At 33.0% G+C, this 19,223-nt stretch overlaps 1 protein-coding gene across 1 annotated transcript; it reads right to left on the bottom strand.

The window, feature by feature from the left end:
- Window positions 1-1,874: 1,874 nt before the first annotated feature.
- LOC107952976 (pentatricopeptide repeat-containing protein At5g16420, mitochondrial) lies at window positions 1,875-4,434 on the bottom strand. The gene has a single exon (XM_016888187.2). It carries the CDS (start codon window positions 4,289-4,291, stop codon window positions 2,666-2,668), a length of 1,626 nt encoding a protein of 541 aa, XP_016743676.1. The 5' UTR covers window positions 4,292-4,434; the 3' UTR covers window positions 1,875-2,665.
- Window positions 4,435-19,223: the final 14,789 nt, after the last annotated feature.

Raw genomic sequence — 19,223 nt, 5'->3', positions numbered from 1 at the left:
ATTAACAGTTGTTGTAACCAACTTAGCTGTTACTTGGTTTCATCTTTTAGTAGCTTAAAGGGAGGAACGATTATGGGCATTTTATTGATTGAGTGAAATAAGTTTGTTAATTTCCAATTCTCTCTTTCTCTTCTCTTTGCCTTTTTGTTTCTCTACTTCTCCGTTTTCTAAATCCAACTGCAACAAATTACATGGATCATGTTCGGTGGAAATTCATCGTCTTTTTTGAATTCTTAATACCCAGTTACAATTCCAGCTGTCGTCGCCTATCGTATTTCTTTCCCTCAAATTTATGAGCTAGTAAGTTGAAAATCGCTAATTTGACACCATTAATCAAAGAGCTTTGTTTCAATGAAGAATTTGTATAAATTCTTGACCTGGGCATTTGGGAATTGTGGCGTCGATGACAGTGGTTGTCGAAGAATTTTTTGTGGTTAAATGAGAAATGTTGATGTGTTAGAATCTTTTATTCCTTGGTTTGCTTTTAATCTCATGTTTTTGAGGACTTAAGTGATAGAATTTGTAATTATGAAGGGCTAATTTATTTGAATTATTTAGAATTAGGATCAAATTAATAGAATGTGTAAATGTTGAGAACTAAATATATTATTATACCAATTAAAAATGATCAACAATTTAATAATGAATGGTGGTCAAAACAAAACCAAATGATAATGTTGGTTGCAAAATTGAAAATTTTTATAGTTTAGTAACCAAACAAAAGCATGTTAATTATTATGAGACTAATTGCATTATCTACCCTAGATTTTAAATTATTTTAATTAAAATTTTAAAATATGAATATTATATGAATTAAACCTTTTTGTCAATTTAGTTGTCAATTTAAATATTAAATATTAGCTCAAATATGAGATTTAATATATTTAAAATACGTGGGTCAAATTATAAACATGTTTGTATTCATCACATAGATAACTTGAATTTATTTATTTATTAAATAAAATACTATATAAATAATAAGAACCCAAAAACATGCAACATAGTAAAAACAATATATAAGAAACTACAAACAATGCCCAAATGCCTTCTCTTTAGAATAATCCCAAAAGAGGAGAAAAACAGAATGACTGTAAATGCAACATTGAAAGAATTCAAAAACAAACCAGAGATGCATCACCTTAATTAAATCGCTGAAAATTGCATCTTAACCTGCCATCATTAGATCGACTTAATGATTAATTCCCGTTAACTAAGAAACCATTGCCAATAAACTCACCACATCTATGATGCACAAAAAAGCTAAGCTCAAATGGCATATCTTTCTCCTTTATCTCAACGTCCAATTTTACAAAAACTTCATTATGCTCTATCATGATAAAACCCTCTAAAAACGATTTTCAATAGATCTAACAACACCCTTAACTTGACAAATCTCATATATACGTTAAAACATAACTTAAAACTTTAAAGCTAAAACTGATATTATTTTAAGAGAAAATAGAATAGGCAAAACAAAAATCACAATAACGTGGACAAAAAGATTAAAACTAAAAATAAAATAAAATAAATAAAAAATAATGTTGCAGAAACAATGACCAGGAATCGGCTCAAAGGCCGACACTGACAAAGTTAAGATTTGGTTTGAAAAAGTTATGCGAGTAAGATTTTTGAATTTTACATTTAAAAAAAAACCACATGCTTTCAATTTAATGGACGTGTTGAAATTTGTACCAACATTTAATTCTATACAGTAATAATATTTTGGTGATTTAGTTAGAACTTTTGGACGGCGTTTGGTGCAATTAATCCTTACCTAAACCCTCCGGCACTTGAGATCCAAAGCTCAAGTCGTTATCGAGTAAAGCGTAAACTTATACGCGTAGATCCTATGACCTCCGGTACCCTCTGAAACATAATCTTATTAACTTTGCTTTCCCTCTCCTTTATTGTGAAAAAAAGGAATAATTATATGTTTGCAGAGTTTGCCTTTTGTTCTTTATTTTTCTTTAACCCACGTGAACATTTAAAGGTTTACAGACTCAAATCTACTTACTATATCTACTTGACGAAAGTCAAAAGACACAAGGCTTGATTTTTAATTTAAAATCTACAACTACTAAAGCATATGGCAAGTAGAAAGTTTCTCTTGTTTGGACCAGACAGCTTGTTTCCCACTAGCTGTATACATTAGTGGCAACAAAATTGTCCACTAGAGTACTTACCACTCCAGACCCCAGTGCTGCCCAAGGACCACCTATTGACTGAGGCAAGGCAACATTCTTTCAAGTTAAATCGTCCAGTCTTCACCCCCTCCAAGTGAGATTTAAATATCTGTCCTACCATCCCAGTAAAAACGGAATCTTCTCACTGGAATTGTCTTTGTGAACTTCACAATGTTTACCATCAGAAAACTTGCATGCACCTATTCAGACGTCTCAGTCGCCTCTAAAATCCTTACTTTGACTCGGTTTTAATGAATTGGCTAAGGGAATGTTCCCCATGTTCTTTAACTTCCGCATGCATGATGACCTACACCATAGAGAGAGTTACAAAGCAATTCATGACCAATGTTGCAATTGTTCATAAAACACTCCCAATCGTTGTTTCATCTCCTTTAAACAGTTGTCTAACCCAAATAAACTTAATGATGTAGTTGATTTCCAAACAACATTAAAAATCTGAGATTCTTAAAGACATTGATCCTTTAGTTAGCACTCTCCAACAACTGATGAAGAAGATCAACCCCATTATTCAGCTTGCCAACAATCTTGGTTAAAAATAGATCCCAAGAACTCCTATCAACTCTCCCACTTGACATAGCCATTGAAACAACTTTCTCAACTTCACCTTCCTTTCCCATACCCTGAAGCACTTCAATCAATATATTGTATGTTGCTTTATTTGGCAAACAGCCTTTATCCAGCATTTCCTCCAGAATTCTAATCCCCTCCGTCGCATTACCAATCTTACAAAATCCTTTAATCAATATATTGTAGGTGAACACATTTGGATTACATCCTTTTTCCACCATATCATCCCACAACTTCCCCGCCTCACTCAATTCTCCTTTCTCACACATGCCATTAATTAAAGTGTTATACGTCAATAAACTTGGAACTGAACCTTTCTCGAACTCATCAAATATTTTCCTAGCCTCCCAAACTTTCCCTTCCTTACAAAGCCAATGAATCAATGTACTCAATATTGCATTATCCGGCAAACAATCATTTTTCAACATCTTCTTCCACAAGTAACAACCTTCCTCCACTCTGCCTTCTTCACACAACAGATCAATTACTTTACAAGAAAGCGAAGAACTGGGGATATACTTTCTCTGAAGCATATCGTCGAACATGTTAAGCGCTTCCCCGGATTTCTTCTCTTTACAGAAGGCCTCAATCATAACTCCATAAGTAACCTCATTTGGAGCAACACCATTTTCCTCCATTTCATCCATCACTTTAACAGCTTCATTGAACTTTCCCATTTTACAATACCCGTCCATTAAAACCGTATACGTCGTTGCATCTGGAATCCACCCTCTGTCTAGTAACTCCTGAAAAACCCTCTTCCCGTTTCGCATATCGCCCCTCGCCAAATATCCACCGAGAATTGTCGTGTAAGTAACCAAATTTGGTACCATTCCCATCGCAGGCATTTCATCAAGCACTTTATATGCGGCTTCGACGTCTTTTTTCTGACAAAGAGCTTTGATCAAGATATTGCCAGTAAAAACATTCGGTATCACGTTAAATTTTGTTTTGCTGCTTTTGAACATTAAGTGAACCAAATCGTACCGTTTGTTTTGAATCAAAACGTTTAACAAAGTGTTTAATGATCGAACAGATCGTTGCACGTTGAAGTTTTCAATCCGCAGAAAGGTTTTTACAGCCAATTTTGGGAGGGAAGCGAGGCCGTAATTTCGGATAACAGTGATAAAAAGATTTTCGCCGCATTTGATTTGGGAATTTTGGAGCTGAGATATGAGGGATTCCATGGGTTCGAAGGCACGTGCACGAGAGAGTTTTTGGATGATGGATTGGTAGGTGTCGAAATTATGGCAAAAGTTGGGGTGGAACTTGCCAGCGTAGAGGAAGATTTGGAGGGCGAGATCGAGGTTTTGTTGGCGATTGATCATGGAAACGAGGCGCTTTGGATGGAGGCGTTGTGGCCAAGGTTTAATTGGGGGTGTAACGGTGTAGTACTGGAGGAGTGGGGAGGAAGGATCAACGGTGGAAAGGTCAACACTGGCGAAAGATCGGAAAGTGTTGTTTTGATGGAGGAGTCCGATCACTAATCGACGGTGCAGCGGTTGTGTACGACGCATCATGGTTCGGAGAAACAAAGCCCTCAGAGGAGCTTTCAATAATGCGCTGACGGAACTGAAACTTGGAATCACGATGACGGCGGCAATGTCAAGAATTATTAATCCTGCAAAACCCTATTAACTATAATTTATTAAAAAAATTATCTTAATTAAAATATTATTTTAATAAGATGTTTAATTATCAAGTGAAAAATTTATTAATCATATTCTATTAAATGAAAATAATATTTAATTAGTAAAATTAAAAATATCAATTTAAAAAACTATTAAGTTCTTTAATTAAATATTTAATTAGTTGTTTGAATTTAATAACTCATAGTTAGACTCGAAAATATTAAAAGGAGGTGAATTGATATTTTAAAATTATTTGTAAACTTTTCTAAATAATGACGAAAGGGAAGAAAAGCTTGTACAATTCTATTTATAGTGGTTTGATCCCAATTGCCTACATCCACTCTACCGGTATACCTCAATCAAGAATTTCTCAATTTACTATACTTGAATTGATACCTTTCAAAGATAAAGATAACCTTTACAATCCACATATTTCTTTACAAGGCTAAGATAGAACATTCCCCTTAGTTTTTATGGCTTAACTAGAATCCTCTAGTTTTTATAAGGATAACTATAACCTTTTACCATTTACTTAAGGTTTTATAGCTCTTACAATATAAAGAAAAGATGTAAACAATAAAAATATTTTAAAGGTGTGTGCTTACAAGGGTTAAGCTCTCACTCTTAAAGAATTGAAATGAGAATGATAAAAAGATCTAACAATAAGCACCTAAGAAGTACTTATAAGTGAAAATGAGAAAATGAAGAATTTTAGAATTTTCTCTTGATTTCTATGCTTGAATGTTTATCTCTTGTATCTTGAAGTGTTCTTGATGCGTATATATAACAAGAAAAAATTTGTGATCATTTATAGTTGTTGAGGATAATTTCTAGTCATTGGAAGCATTGCATACAGACTTGTATTAATACAGCTCACAAGATTTATGGGCAGAAGCAAACTTGTATCGATAGAAGTGGACTTGTATGTATAGAAGTCCTTCTAAGTATAAGTTGAAGTTTGGAGATATGCTTGAAGTGCTCTCTGACTTACTTCTATCGGTAGATCTTCCCTCAACTATTGATACAACTTTTGATACTTGTATAAAATGAGTTTAAAACAGTTAAAAACATTTTGGATTGACTTAAAAATATTTAGATAAATTAAAACACATTTAAAACGAATTTTTGAGTATTTTGTAAGCCTTTGAAAATGTTTTAAAAATATTTGATAAAATTTTTAATCATATTTTCACCAAATGATTTATTAATTAATTTATCTTAAATGTTGATATATCAAAAACTTGAGGCATCAAAGCTAACACTCATGATTAATTAATTAATTTAATTTGATAACTCATATTGATTAATTGTGCCTGTTAGATTTATGAATTTTTTAATTAATCAAGTGAAAGAATGTAAAATAAAATATGCATAAAAGCAATAATATATACACATGTTATATGTCCTTTAATTTTGTTGATTTGGTTCCCACTTTCTTTCTTTTTTGAACATAATGCACACTTTTTTATTTGATTGAAATTCACAATATGAATTCTATGGTAGGTTTACAATGATTATTATATTGTTATAGGTGTATTAATAACTATATCTTTATAATAGGCAAAATCTTGACAAACAAATAGGGTTGTTATAGAGAGGGTTGACTGTAGTAGCCTTTTTCTTTTCCTTGCAAATGAAGTCTAGTAGCCATTGTAATCGTATTTTATTTGGATAAACTACATCAAAGGTCAACCTAAAATAGCGTTATTCTTATTTTGGTCACTTAATTTTTTTTGTCAATTTAGTCACTACCGTTAGAAAATTTGACCAAAATGGTCATTCAGTCATTAAACCTTTCATGAATTGTTGATTGGACTTACAAGAAAAGGAAAAAAAATTCTTTTAGTCCCTTTAAAAATTACAAAATTTTAAATTAATCCCTCAAATTCATATCAAAAACCCATATTAAAACCTAATATTTACATTCTTCTTCTTCTTCTTCTTTGTGTTCTTTATCCTTTACCAGAGTACACCAAACACTGCAACGATGTCGTTCTGGTATCTTCAACAGAGCCTACCACTCTTTCTTCCAGCCCCACCACCGTTTCTAACAACCATGGCTTTAAGATTGAGTATTTTAACGACAGAAAATCCATCTACATTTTCAAGACAAAACATGCATTTTCCCTTTATCCATACACTTAATCTGCTTAAGTAACATGAAACTAGGACCAAATTTAACATCTTTAGTAATAAAACTATATTTAAATTGATCGCAATCTTTCCCATAATCCAATACAAACCTAATCTTATGTTGAACAACAATAACTTAACAAAACCCCCTATTTGCTTTACTAACATCCAAATTCTCTCCCTTATTCAAACAAGAACTAATCTTTCAATTGTCACCAAAACTAAACTTACAATTCTCAAAGTTTCTAACACCCAATGTAGAAGGCTCAAAGTAACTCAAACTATTTTGAGAATACAAACTTTGAAGAACCCTAAAGATTAAAGTACCAAATGTTGGAGCTAGTGCCCTAAGTGTAGTATATTCGTTTTGTATACTTGTATTTTTCTAACAAACTAGTTTAATAAAATATCTATTGATTACATTAATAACATTTGTATATTGTCTTCAATATTTTTTCACGCAAAGCAAAATAGAACCAAATATCGGCTCACTGGTTAACATTTAATAATACTAAGCGATATTATGTGGGTGGATTATAATACATAAAGGCAACTTGTATTAGTAGATAAACCTAAACATGTCCTTTGTCTAATCGAAAATGAGCAAATCGATTGAAAGACTAATATGTCGTCTATCAAGTCCAACTGAGGAGATATTTTGTCTTGAGCATCGAAGCAAATGACTCCTAAAAGATAGAGACATAGATGTGGCTTACTAGACTGTCAGTACATCGGACAAGACCCAAGTAGAATAGATCCTAAATTCATTTATAGATTTATTCACTTGTGAATTTCATAGTATGGCATACCTTAAGACTCAATGGATGATGTATTATGTATGTGTGACTCATATACTTTGATGTAAGTAAAAACTTGAGTTTAAATAGATAAGGAACTGAAAGCTAATATGTTGGGTATACAACTTCTGCAATATGTAGCATCATTTACAATAATGGAATTCATAGTCCAATTAATGGGTAAATAATATCCTCTCATCGAAATTTCATGATAGGTGGAATGTAAACATGGCCACAATTTATTTGTCTTTGTGAGAAATGATTTGATTATTATTTGATAGTAATTTACATTTCATGAAAGAAGATGTAATGGTTAACATGAGATAAAATAGGATCATATTGGGAGAATGAATTTACCCCAAAGAGATTAAGGATAACTTATGAGAGTAACACACTTATGATAAGGTCATTAGACGATCTCTTATCAAGTAGTTTTCATTAGATAACTCAATTGCGAAGTCACAATACTATAGTGGAATAACTTCATGACTAAATAAGTTTATAATTAATAGACAAAAAGATGGAACTTAATTATAAACAATTTGAGTCCTAATTATATATGTCTAATCTGTCCCCTCTACTAGCTCATTGAAACCATAAATGAATTGTATGTAGAACCAAATGAATAGAAATGATGAAATTAAAGAAATGAGTCACATTCACTAATGAATGTGTTTTCTCACTAAATATAAAAATAACTTGAGAATTAATTTAAGGTTTTTGAATTATTATTTAATTAATAATTATTATATAATTTAAGTTCAAAAATTAATTAAATTAATTAGTCAATATGAATCTATTGAATAAGGAAATTAAATGTATTTTCTTATAGTTTATTTTACAGTAAAGTTGTCATAACTTTAACGAAATTAGAATTGGTTAAGAAAATTATTTAATAGGAAAATTAATTTAGTTAATTTAAATAATTAAATTAAATTCATAAATAATATTTATTTTGTTAAATAGAAAACAAATATTGGGTTGGATTAAATTATAAAGTGTTTGGTCAAAAGTCGAAGAAGCACATATAATTGGATTCAATGCATGAGAGGCCCAAATCACCTCATACTACATGAGAGGGGAAACACACCTTAGTAAACAACCTTAGTAGGCTTTATTAAGATGTGTCGCCCACTCTTACTTCAATTGGAGTGGAACTGTGTTTTCTATTTAAATAATATTATTTATTTAAGCCTTATTCAAATAAATTTTTTTTCTCTCCCTATAAATAGATGACATACTTCTTGATTATTGTGTAACACCCCTAACCCACATTAGTCGCCGGAATATGGTTTCGAAGCATTACCCAAGTTTATCGATCAAACAGGTAGAATTCTCAAACATTTCATATCATCAAAACAAGTCATCAAAGCATCATTTTAATCTAAATTATAAACATACCAAATCCAAATCAATTTTCCTAGTTCATGAGCACTTAAACATAGAATTAAATTCGCATACGCCTATCTAGATTTAGTTTAGTTTACCATGCCATAATATGGCTTCAAAAACAAATACATATTTATATGTATAAAACGAACCAATATTAAACTTAAAATCTCAGTTACATTCAATCCACAAAATAACTATTATTTAGACACCCTAGGTACATGCCGACACAAAAGAGGAATCATCACCACGTTTGAGTTCGGGAGCGTTGTTGGATGCTGAATCGGCAATCAAATTGAAGTTCCTAATTTGTGCACGGAAAGCAAAACCATACGTTGATCAAAACTCAGTAGTATTTCTATAATCCGAATATTTAAAGACAAGATAATATAATATGCATATTTTAATTATAAGCACATTTGAATATTTAAGGCCACATTTATTCATACAATGACATTAGCCATTCAATATTCAATTTATAAATGCATCATTTCATACCATTGTCAAATCTCATCACTTGCTATATAATAACTTTTCACAATTTAATATATATATCATTTAAACAATAATATTATTCAATCCATATCCAATTCATGAATACGTAATTCATGTGTTCTATTTTCATGTTTCAATTCACTATCCCATTTTTATTCATAGACAATATCATCCAATATCAATCATAGTACTATTTTATTTAATTACCTTATTACCATGACTCGGACTTAGACGGATACACGGATCTAACCAACACACCAGTTTGGTACCCAGTGCCTCATCGGATAAATCTGAAGTAATAATTGCACCCAGCGCTATATAAATTTGACACCTAGTATCTCATCGGCTAAACCGAAATAAATTGGCAACTAGTGCCTCATCGACTCGAAGTTGAAGAAATTCTTGAACTCTTCCAGTCCTATGGCATGCCATTTATATTTGACTCAGTCCGATAAGTTAATAGGGTTTAATTTCACTTTCCAAATACAACCAATATTCAATTATCATAGTTGCATATATATATTCATTTCAATTGAAATAATCAATATATTCATAATATATATATCAATTCAATCCATTCAATAAAATTTTAATTCAATTCAATGTCAAAGTGCCAAATACTCACCTCAATACTTACCATATGCATTAAATAAAAAAATATAACAATTAATAACTAGTTTCGGATTATAAAAGTACAAACCAGAAATTTCAACCTATTCGATGTCGACTTTATCTTTCCCCTTTTTAGTTGAGGATTCTGGTCGATGTTAGCTACGGAATTAAAACAATTAAAATTCATCAATACAACACAATTCAATTTCATATTGAAAATTTCAATTTTGACTCAATATTTGCCTAATTTCCAATTTAACCCCTAAATCGAGACTAATTTTTATTCTTCACAATTAATTCTATATTTTCATACAATTTCTACTTTAAACTAAATTTAACTCCCTATTTTCACTTAAATCCCTAAATTTTAAATTTTTCTTAATTTAGTCCCTATTATTCAAAATTTACAATTCATTCTACAATTTAATCCTTTTTCATTTCTAACTTAAAAATCTATCAATTTAATCACTAATACTAAAATTATTCAATATTAACAACATTTAGAAACTCAATAATTGCTAAAATTTTGACATGGGTCAGATATTACTTAACACCGGGATTCCAAAAACAAGAAAAAGGGGGACTAAATTGACTAACCAATTGAACTTGGAACTTTGAAACCCCTAAGCTGTGGGTTCTTCTTTCTTTCTCTTTCGTTTTACTTTTGTCTTTTTTCTTTTCTTTCATTACTATAATATATATTTACTTAAATATTAAGTAAAACATATCATAATATATATTTTTTAACTTTAATTTATTAATAATATACATAATAATTTTACACTTTATGCTGCCTCATTAAAGAACAATGGCATAATTGTTTCTTTAGTCCCTTTAATTATTCTTTAATCTATAATTCAACTTTCACCCTATATGCAATTTAGTCTTTATACCTAATTACTCTTAATTCATGCAAATTCACTTAACCAAAACCTAACTAACTATACAACTAACTTCGTAAATATTTTTAAATATTTACGAGTTCGATTTACGAAAATAGAGTCCCGAAAATGCACTTTTCGACACCCTTGACATTTGAGTTGTTGCAATTCTCCTCCTAATTAAATTTCGTCCTTGAAATTTACTTGAAAAGAGGTGGGTACTGAGATCTCATAGTCTCTTCCGGTTCCCAAGTCACTTCTTCAACACTATGACTACGCCACAACACTTTCACTAATGGAACCCACTTATTACGCAATTCTTTCACCTTACATGCTAAAATCTCAACCAGTTCTTCTTCGTATGACAAATCAAGTTGAATTTCAATATCTACTATCGAAATAACATGAGATAGATTTGATCGATATTTTGTAAGAATTGAAACGTGAAAAACATCATGAATTTTTTGTAGTTACACAGGCAAAGCTAAACGATACGCAACTAGTCCCACTCTTTCTGTGATCTCACATAGTTTAATAAAACGAGGACTCAATTTCCCTTTTCGACCAAATCTCAAAATTTTCTTCCAATGCGATACTTTAATAAATAATTTATCGCCAAAAAAATATTCAATATCTTGACGTTTCAAATCTACATATGATTTCTGTCTATCAAAAGCTGTTTTCAATCTATCTCAAATTTTCTTAACAATGTCTTCCATTTCTTGAATTAATTTCAGCCCGATCATTCTTCTTTCACTCAATTCCATCCAACAAATAGGTGATCGACACCTACGACCATATAAGGCTACATATGGAGCCATTTGAATACTCGATTGAAAACTATTATTGTATACAAATTCAGCTAAAGGTAAGTAACGCTCTCAACTTGATTCAAAATCAATAACACAAGTACGAAGAATGTCTTCCAAAATCTGAATAACACACTCAGATTTTCTGTCAGTCTGCGAGTGAAAAGCTATGCTAAAATTAAATCGTGTACCAAAAGATTCCTGCAACTGTTTCCAAAATCTTGAAGTGAACCGCGGATCTCGATCAGAAATTATCGACATAGGGACACTGTGCAATCTTACTATTTTTTGAATATAAACTTCAACAAAATTTCGAAGTGACCAATCTGTCCTGACTACAATGAAATGAGCTGATTTCGTAAGTTGATCAACAATCACCCATACAACATTTTTCTTACTTGTCGATAAAGGTAACCCAGTTACAAAATCCATTGTGATACAATCCCATTTCTATTCAAGAATAGAAATAGGCTGAAGTAATCTGGTGGGAACCTGATGTTCTGCCTTAACTTGCTGACAAGTTAAACATTTAGCCACATACTTTACCATATTTCTTTTCATTCCTTAACACCAATAAGATTCTTGCAGATCACGGTACATTTTCGTTCCTCCAAGGTACAAAGCAAAAGGACTATCACGAGCTTCGCGAAGTATCAACTCTTTTAATTCAGAAATATCCGAAACGTAAATTCGGTTATGAAATCTCAAGCAACCACAATCATCAATGCTAAAATTTTCTAATATACCATTCTGAACCATTTCTCTTTTCTTTGCCAACTTATCATCTTCTAATTGTGCTGACTTGATTCGATCAAACATCACCGGTTTGATTTTTAGTTCAGCCAATAGACTTCCATCGTCATTGATACTAAACTGAGTAAACATTGATCACAATTCAATTGTTGTTTTCCTACTCAATGCATCAGCTACAACATTAGCTTTACCAGGGTGGTAATCAATAACACAATCAAAATCTTTCAGAAGCTCTACCCAACGACGTTGTCTCAAATTCAACTTCTTTTAATATAGAAGGTATTTGAGACTCTTATGATTGGTACAAATATAACATTTTTCACCGTATAGATAGTGTCTCCAGAGCTTTAGAGCAAAAACCATATCATGAGTCGGATAATTGCGTTCATGCATTTTTTGCTAATGAGATGCAAAAGCAATCACTTTCCCATCTTGCATCAAAACACAATTAAGACCGCCTAAGAAATCGTTACTATAAATGAAAAAATCCTTTCCTGATTCTAATAAAGTCAAAACCAGCGTTTTAGTCAACATCTACTTTAATTTATCAAAACTTTCTTGACACTGATCGTCTCAAATGAACTAAACATTCTTATGCAACAACTTTGCCATTGGCAATGCTATCTTCGAAAATCCATTTACAAATCTTTGGTAATAACCAGCTAATCCAAGAAAACAACGAACCTTTGACACATTCCTCGGTGTTTTCCATTGAACAATTTACCCTATATTTTTTGAATCAACTCTAATTCCATCTGCAGAGATAACATGACCCAAAAATACCACCTCTGATAACCAGAATTCACACTGACTAAGTTTTCTGTATAACTGTTTCTCTCGTAATACTTGTAAAACAATTATGAGGTGTTGCTCATGCTCGAATTCGGATTTCAAATAGATTAAAATATCATCAATAAATACCACCACAAAATGATCCAAATAAGGTTAGAAAATACAGTTGGAAAATACGATTAATGAGATCCATAAATGCTTCCAGAGCATTCATCAATCCAAAAGGCATCACTAAAAATTCATCATGACCATATCATGTACAAAATGTTATCTTCGGTACATCATTTTCTTTCACTTTCAACTGATAGTAACCCTATCTCAAATCAATCTTTGAAAAGACAGAAGCTCCTTTTAGTTGATCAAATAAGACATCAATACGGGGTAGAGGATATTGATTTTTAATTTTCAACTTATTCAATTATCGATAGTCAATACAAAGCCGCATTGAACCATCTTTCTTTTTAACAAAAAGTTTTTGAGCTCTCCAAGGCGATATACTAGAGTTTATAAAACCACGATAAAATAAGTCTTGCAATTGTACTTTTAATTCTATTAACTCCATAGGTGACATACGATAGGGGGCATTGACATAGCAACTGTACCATGAAACACTTCAATTGCAAACTCAACCTCTCGATCTGGTGGCAATTCAGATAGTTCCTCAGGAAACACATTAGGGAATTCAAAAACAGTTCAAATTTTACTGCACTAGCTATCAACAAAATTCGAATCGATAACATAGGCTAGAAAAGCTTCACAACCTTGATTAAGAAGTTTATTAGCTCGAATTGTTGAAATGATATGAGTTAAACCACTTGTTCGAATACCATTCACCTTAATCATATCATCACTTTCACTCTAAACAATAAACTTCTTTTTACAGCAATTCAGAATCACCCTGTGCTCCATAAGCTAATCTATACCAAAAATTATATTAAAATCTCCAAACAGCATTATCAATAAATCAATAGGGAAGGTTATATTCTGTATCACTAACGAACATCTCCTACACACCTGATGCATTAACACATATTGTCCCAATGGACTAGACACCACTATCGATACTCTATACGTATCAGATTTTAAACTTCCCGACTAAACCAATTTAGTATTAACATATGAATGTGAAGATTCTGAAACTATCAAAACATAAACAGGTTCTGAATGTAATAAAAATATATCTGTCACAATATCATTAGCATTACCATCCTTACGAGTCCGCACAACATAAGCTCGAGCTAGCTTTCTGGCCTCCGACTGTTGAGTAACAACATCATTTCCCTTTCTAACATCACTTCTCGAAAATGAACCACTTCGACTGGACCCACGACTCCTAGAAGCAGACATAGATCTCTGAGAAGTAACAGGTGTAGCATTTTCAATCTTTAACACTCTAACAAAATGTTCTGTAGATCCATAGCGAAAATAGCCTCGAGTTAACTTCCAGCATTCACCATAATGCTTTTTCCCATAATGCTCACAATTCAGAATATCAATATCCCTGAATGGACCTTGCACGCTACTCGTAGGCACAGCCGGTTGTCTATCACGATTTCTTTCAGTTCTATTTGACTTAAAATTTGATCTCCAACTACAAAAAAATTCTTTTGATCTCTTCAGTTGTGGATTTAAACTTGCAGCTCCAATACGTTTTCCAACAGTACGAGTGTTTTTAGTCTTTTTATCAAAACCCAGGACTTGTTCTACCATTCTTGCCCGTTCAACTAAATTTGCAAACTCAGTAATTTTGTGCAATACTAACTGTACTCGTAACTCATCTCGTAAACCATGCAAAAATCGCTTGCAACTGTAAATTTCAGTTAGCACAAACTCAACAACATACCTTCTAAGTCACGAAATTCTCGTTCATAATCAACCACAGGTGTTTCACCTTGTTTCAACATTAAAAGCTCTTGTTTTTTATCTTCAGTATACAATTCACCCAGATATTTCTTTTGAAATTCCTTTTAGAAGAATTCCCAATTTACCTAATTTGCAGATACATGACGCATCACTGACTGGCACTAGGTATATGTTTCTCTTTATAGTAGAGAAACAACACATATTACACTTTCACGCGGGTTGCATTCAAGTTGTTGCAAGATACGTTTAGTGGATTCAATCCAAACTTCAGTTGCGGAAGGATCAACTCCTTTCAATCCTAAGAATTTAGTTACACCGTATTTACTCAATTCTTTAATCGGAACTCGACGAACAACAGGTGCAGATGTCGTAGCGAAAGTGGTTCCCACTACACGCTGAAGAGCATCAGCAATAGCTCTAAGTAACTGTGTATCATTTCTTTCCTCAATATTACCTCGTTCAACGTTAAGTTGTTGAGTACTAACTGGATTAACACTTGGTGTTGCCGATTCGGTTCCATCTAACTTATTAGAGACATCATCTTCGATATACATCTTTTGATCAATATCATCATTATAGTCATCCGACATTTTCAACTATCAAACAAAAAAAAATATTTCAGCATCCAAATCCTAACTCAATTCAACTCAATTATAGCATGTACCTCTAGACTCAATTTCGAGCTTGATTTAATCCGAGAATCAGCTAAACCTGCAAAACTCTGATACCACTAAATGTAACACCCCTAACCCATATCCGTCGTTGGAATATAGTTTTGAAGCATTACAAAAGTTTATCTATCAAACAGGTAGAATTCTTAAACATTTCATATCATAAAAACATGTCATCAAAGCATCATTTTAATGCAAATTATAAACATGCCAAATCTAAATCAATTTGGCTAGTCCATAAGCACTTAAACATAGAATTAAATTCACATGCGCATATCTAGATTTAGTTCAATTTACCATTTCATAATATGGCTTCAAAAACAAACACATATTTATATGTATAAAACCAACCAATATTAAACTTATAATCTCATTTACATTCAATCCAAAAAATAACTATTATTTACATGCCAACACAAAAGAGTAATCATCACCACGTTTGAGTTCGGGAGCGTTGTTGGATGTTGAATCGGTGATCAAAATTAAAGTACCTAATCTATTCCCGGAAAACAAAACCGTACACTGAGTAAAACTCTGTGGTATTTCTACAATCCAAATATTTAAAGAAAAGATAATATAATATGCATATTTTAATTATAAGCACATTTGAATATTTAAGACCATATTTATTCATACAATGGCATTATCCATTCAATATTCAATTCATAAATACATCATTTCATACCATTCTCAAATCTTATCACTTGCTATATAATAGCTTTTCACAATTTAATATATATCATTTAAACAATAATATTATTCAATCCATATCCAATTCATGAATACGTAATTCATGTGCCTTATTTTCATGTTTCAATTTGCTATCCCATTTTCATTTACATACAATATCATCCAATATAAATCATAGTACTATTTTATTTAATTACCCCTATTAACATTGTAACGCCCCAAATTTCTTATATATATTTCTGTAAAATTTTGACACAAATTTATATCTGCTTCAGTGGTTAAGTGTTCTGGGTGTGTGTGTGAGGCCCCAAGTTCAAGCCTTACATTTGTTAAATTTTGATGTTTTTCTTACTTAAGCCTTATACTTGTTCTGTGGGTTTATCTTTAATTATTATTAAACCATATTAGAGTGAGCCTGCTGGTTCGGTGGTATGGGAATTGGTGTGCTGGAGGTCCTGAGTTTGAATTCCTGCGTGAGTGTGGATGATATTTTGCTCCGTTTTACGTCAGAGTTTCGGTGGAATTTAAATTCTGAGGAGTTGGGTGTTAGTGGGTTAGTGGAGAGATAATTAAGGGATTTGAAAAGTTATCAAATTTTATTTTATTTTTTATTTATTTTATTCTTTTTCAAAAATTTTGACTTTCTTTCCTAAATTTTATTGTTCTTCAAAAATTCCCTTTTCACCTTTGCAGTTTTTTTTCCCTTACTTTTGTCAAAGAAACATTTTTCTTTTCCTTTCACAGTTTCTCCCTCGTGCCTTGTTTAGCGGACGTACTTGTATTGGTAAGTATGGTGTCGATTGGTGAGTGTTAACTTTCGGTTGGAAAGCGTTGGTAGAGGTTATGTTACAATGTTAATGTAGCGTAGTTTCTAATTCTTGTTTCTGCAATTGTTGATGTAGAGGAAGGCTGCGAATAGTAGTTGTCGCTTCAATTGTTTGGACGGAGGCTTTTCGATGAGGGTAAGTCAGGTTCTATTAAATCATTGTCAATTTATTAATAAACCCTCTAAATTAGTATTGGGTATTCTGATTTTAGGTTTTAGAAGGCTCAGGATTATTTTAACATCGGATCAATATCAGGTGTGTACCTGAAACACAAAAAAGGGATTCGGCGAAAACTGAAATTGTAATCTATCGACACCACACGGGTGTGTGGTCGCCTATGTGGTAGGCTGTGTGCGACGACACGGCTGTGTGGTAGCCGGATTGTGGCAGTGTGGGCTACACTGGCTAGGCTAGGTTATGCATATGGGCCACACGGACGTGTGGGCCCACACGAGTAAGACCAAACTGGGTGTGTGGGCCTATACGAGCAAGCCACACGGGTGTGTAGGCCCATTTATCTGAATTTTTCCCTAGGTTTGCACGGGTTGTCCCAAATGACTGTGCCTACTGTAGGGTCAGTAAGGGCTAATTAAACCCTAAACTATATGAATTGTCTGTTTGATATTATGATCTGGTTAGAATTCTGATGGATGTCTGCTTGCATTATTATCCGTTATTTGTATACGATCATAAGCATGTGAGCATGTTAGGTTATTATTTTGTACTTAAGGCTTACCGAGCTTAATGCTCAACTGCAAGAGCTTCTGGACCGTGGTTTTATCCATCCTAGTATGTGTCTATGGGGAGCACCAGTTCTGTTTTTTCAGAAAGATGGGACCATGAGGATGTGTATCGATTATCGGTAGTTGAACAAGTTAACTGTGAGGAATAAGTATTCGCTTCCGAGGATTAACGACTTGTTTGATCAATTCAGAGGGGATTCCGTGTTTTCAAAGATTGATGTTTATTCTGGGTATCATCAGTGGAAGGTTAAGGAGGTTGATGTACATAGAACTACATTTAGGACTCATTATGGGCATTACGGGTTCCCAGTTATGCCTTTTGGTCTGACGAAAACTCCGACAACATTCATGGATCTGATGAACCAAATGTTTCAGCCTTATCTGGATCAGTTCATCGTGGTCTTCATTGATGACATTCTGGTTATTCTAAGACGGAGCATGAGCATGATGAGCATCTTAGAGTTGTACTTCAGATTCTACGTGAGAAGCAGCTTTATGCCAAGTTAAGCAAGTGTGAGTTTTGGTTGCGTGAAGTAACTTTTCTGGGGCACGTGGTTTCTGCTGAGGGGATTCGTGTCGATCCTTGAAAGGTTGAGGCTGTGCTGGATTGAAAATAACCTAAAAACGTATCTGAGATCTGTAGCTTCCTAGGTTTGGCAAGATCTTATCGACGGTTTGTCGAGGGGTTCTTTTTGATTGCAAGATCTTCTGCGTAAGAGTATCCCTTTTGTCTGGACTGATGCACAGTAAGAGGGCTTTAAAAAGCTAAAGTCTATTCTGACTCAGGCTCCCATTCTGATACAGCCTGAATCTGAAATGGAGTTTGTAGTGTACAGTGACGCGTCGCATGTCAGTTTGGTTTGTATTTTGATGCAGAATGGTAAGGTTGTGGCTTATCCTTCCCATTAGCTTAAGACACACGAAGGGAACTATTCGACGCATGATCTAGAGACATTATCTGTATAGTGAGAGGTGTATCATCTACACCGATCACAAGAGTCTCAAGTATCTCCTTACTCAGAAGGAGTTAAATTTTAGGCAGCGTCGTTGGATTGAGCTGCTTAAGGACTATGATTGCACGATAGAGTATCATCCTAATAAAGCTAATGTGGTAGCCGATGCTCTAAGTCGTAGGGCGATGTCTGATATGGAGGTAGTGTTTGCTCGCCTCAGTTTGTTTGATGATGGGAGTCTATTAGCCGAGTTGCAAGTTAAGCCAACTTGAATTGAACTGATTCGAGATAAACAGTTAGTGGATGAGAGTCTGGGTATGCGGTTTCGTCAGGTTGAGACTGGCAGCACTTTAGATTTTAGATTCAATAATGATGGGGTATTATGTTTTCAAGGTCGGATCTGTGTTTCGAAT

The sequence above is a fragment of the Gossypium hirsutum genome, chromosome A07 (assembly GCF_007990345.1).
Source record: "Gossypium hirsutum isolate 1008001.06 chromosome A07, Gossypium_hirsutum_v2.1, whole genome shotgun sequence".
NCBI classification, from domain to species: Eukaryota; Viridiplantae; Streptophyta; class Magnoliopsida; order Malvales; family Malvaceae; genus Gossypium; species Gossypium hirsutum.
This window is presented reverse-complemented; position numbering and strand designations above follow the sequence as displayed.

What these genes read in the sequence shown, in the direction of transcription:
- LOC107952976 (XM_016888187.2), bottom strand. Translation starts at nt 4,291, where the DNA reads ATGATGCGTCGTACACAACCGCTGCACCGTCGATTAGTGATCGGACTC.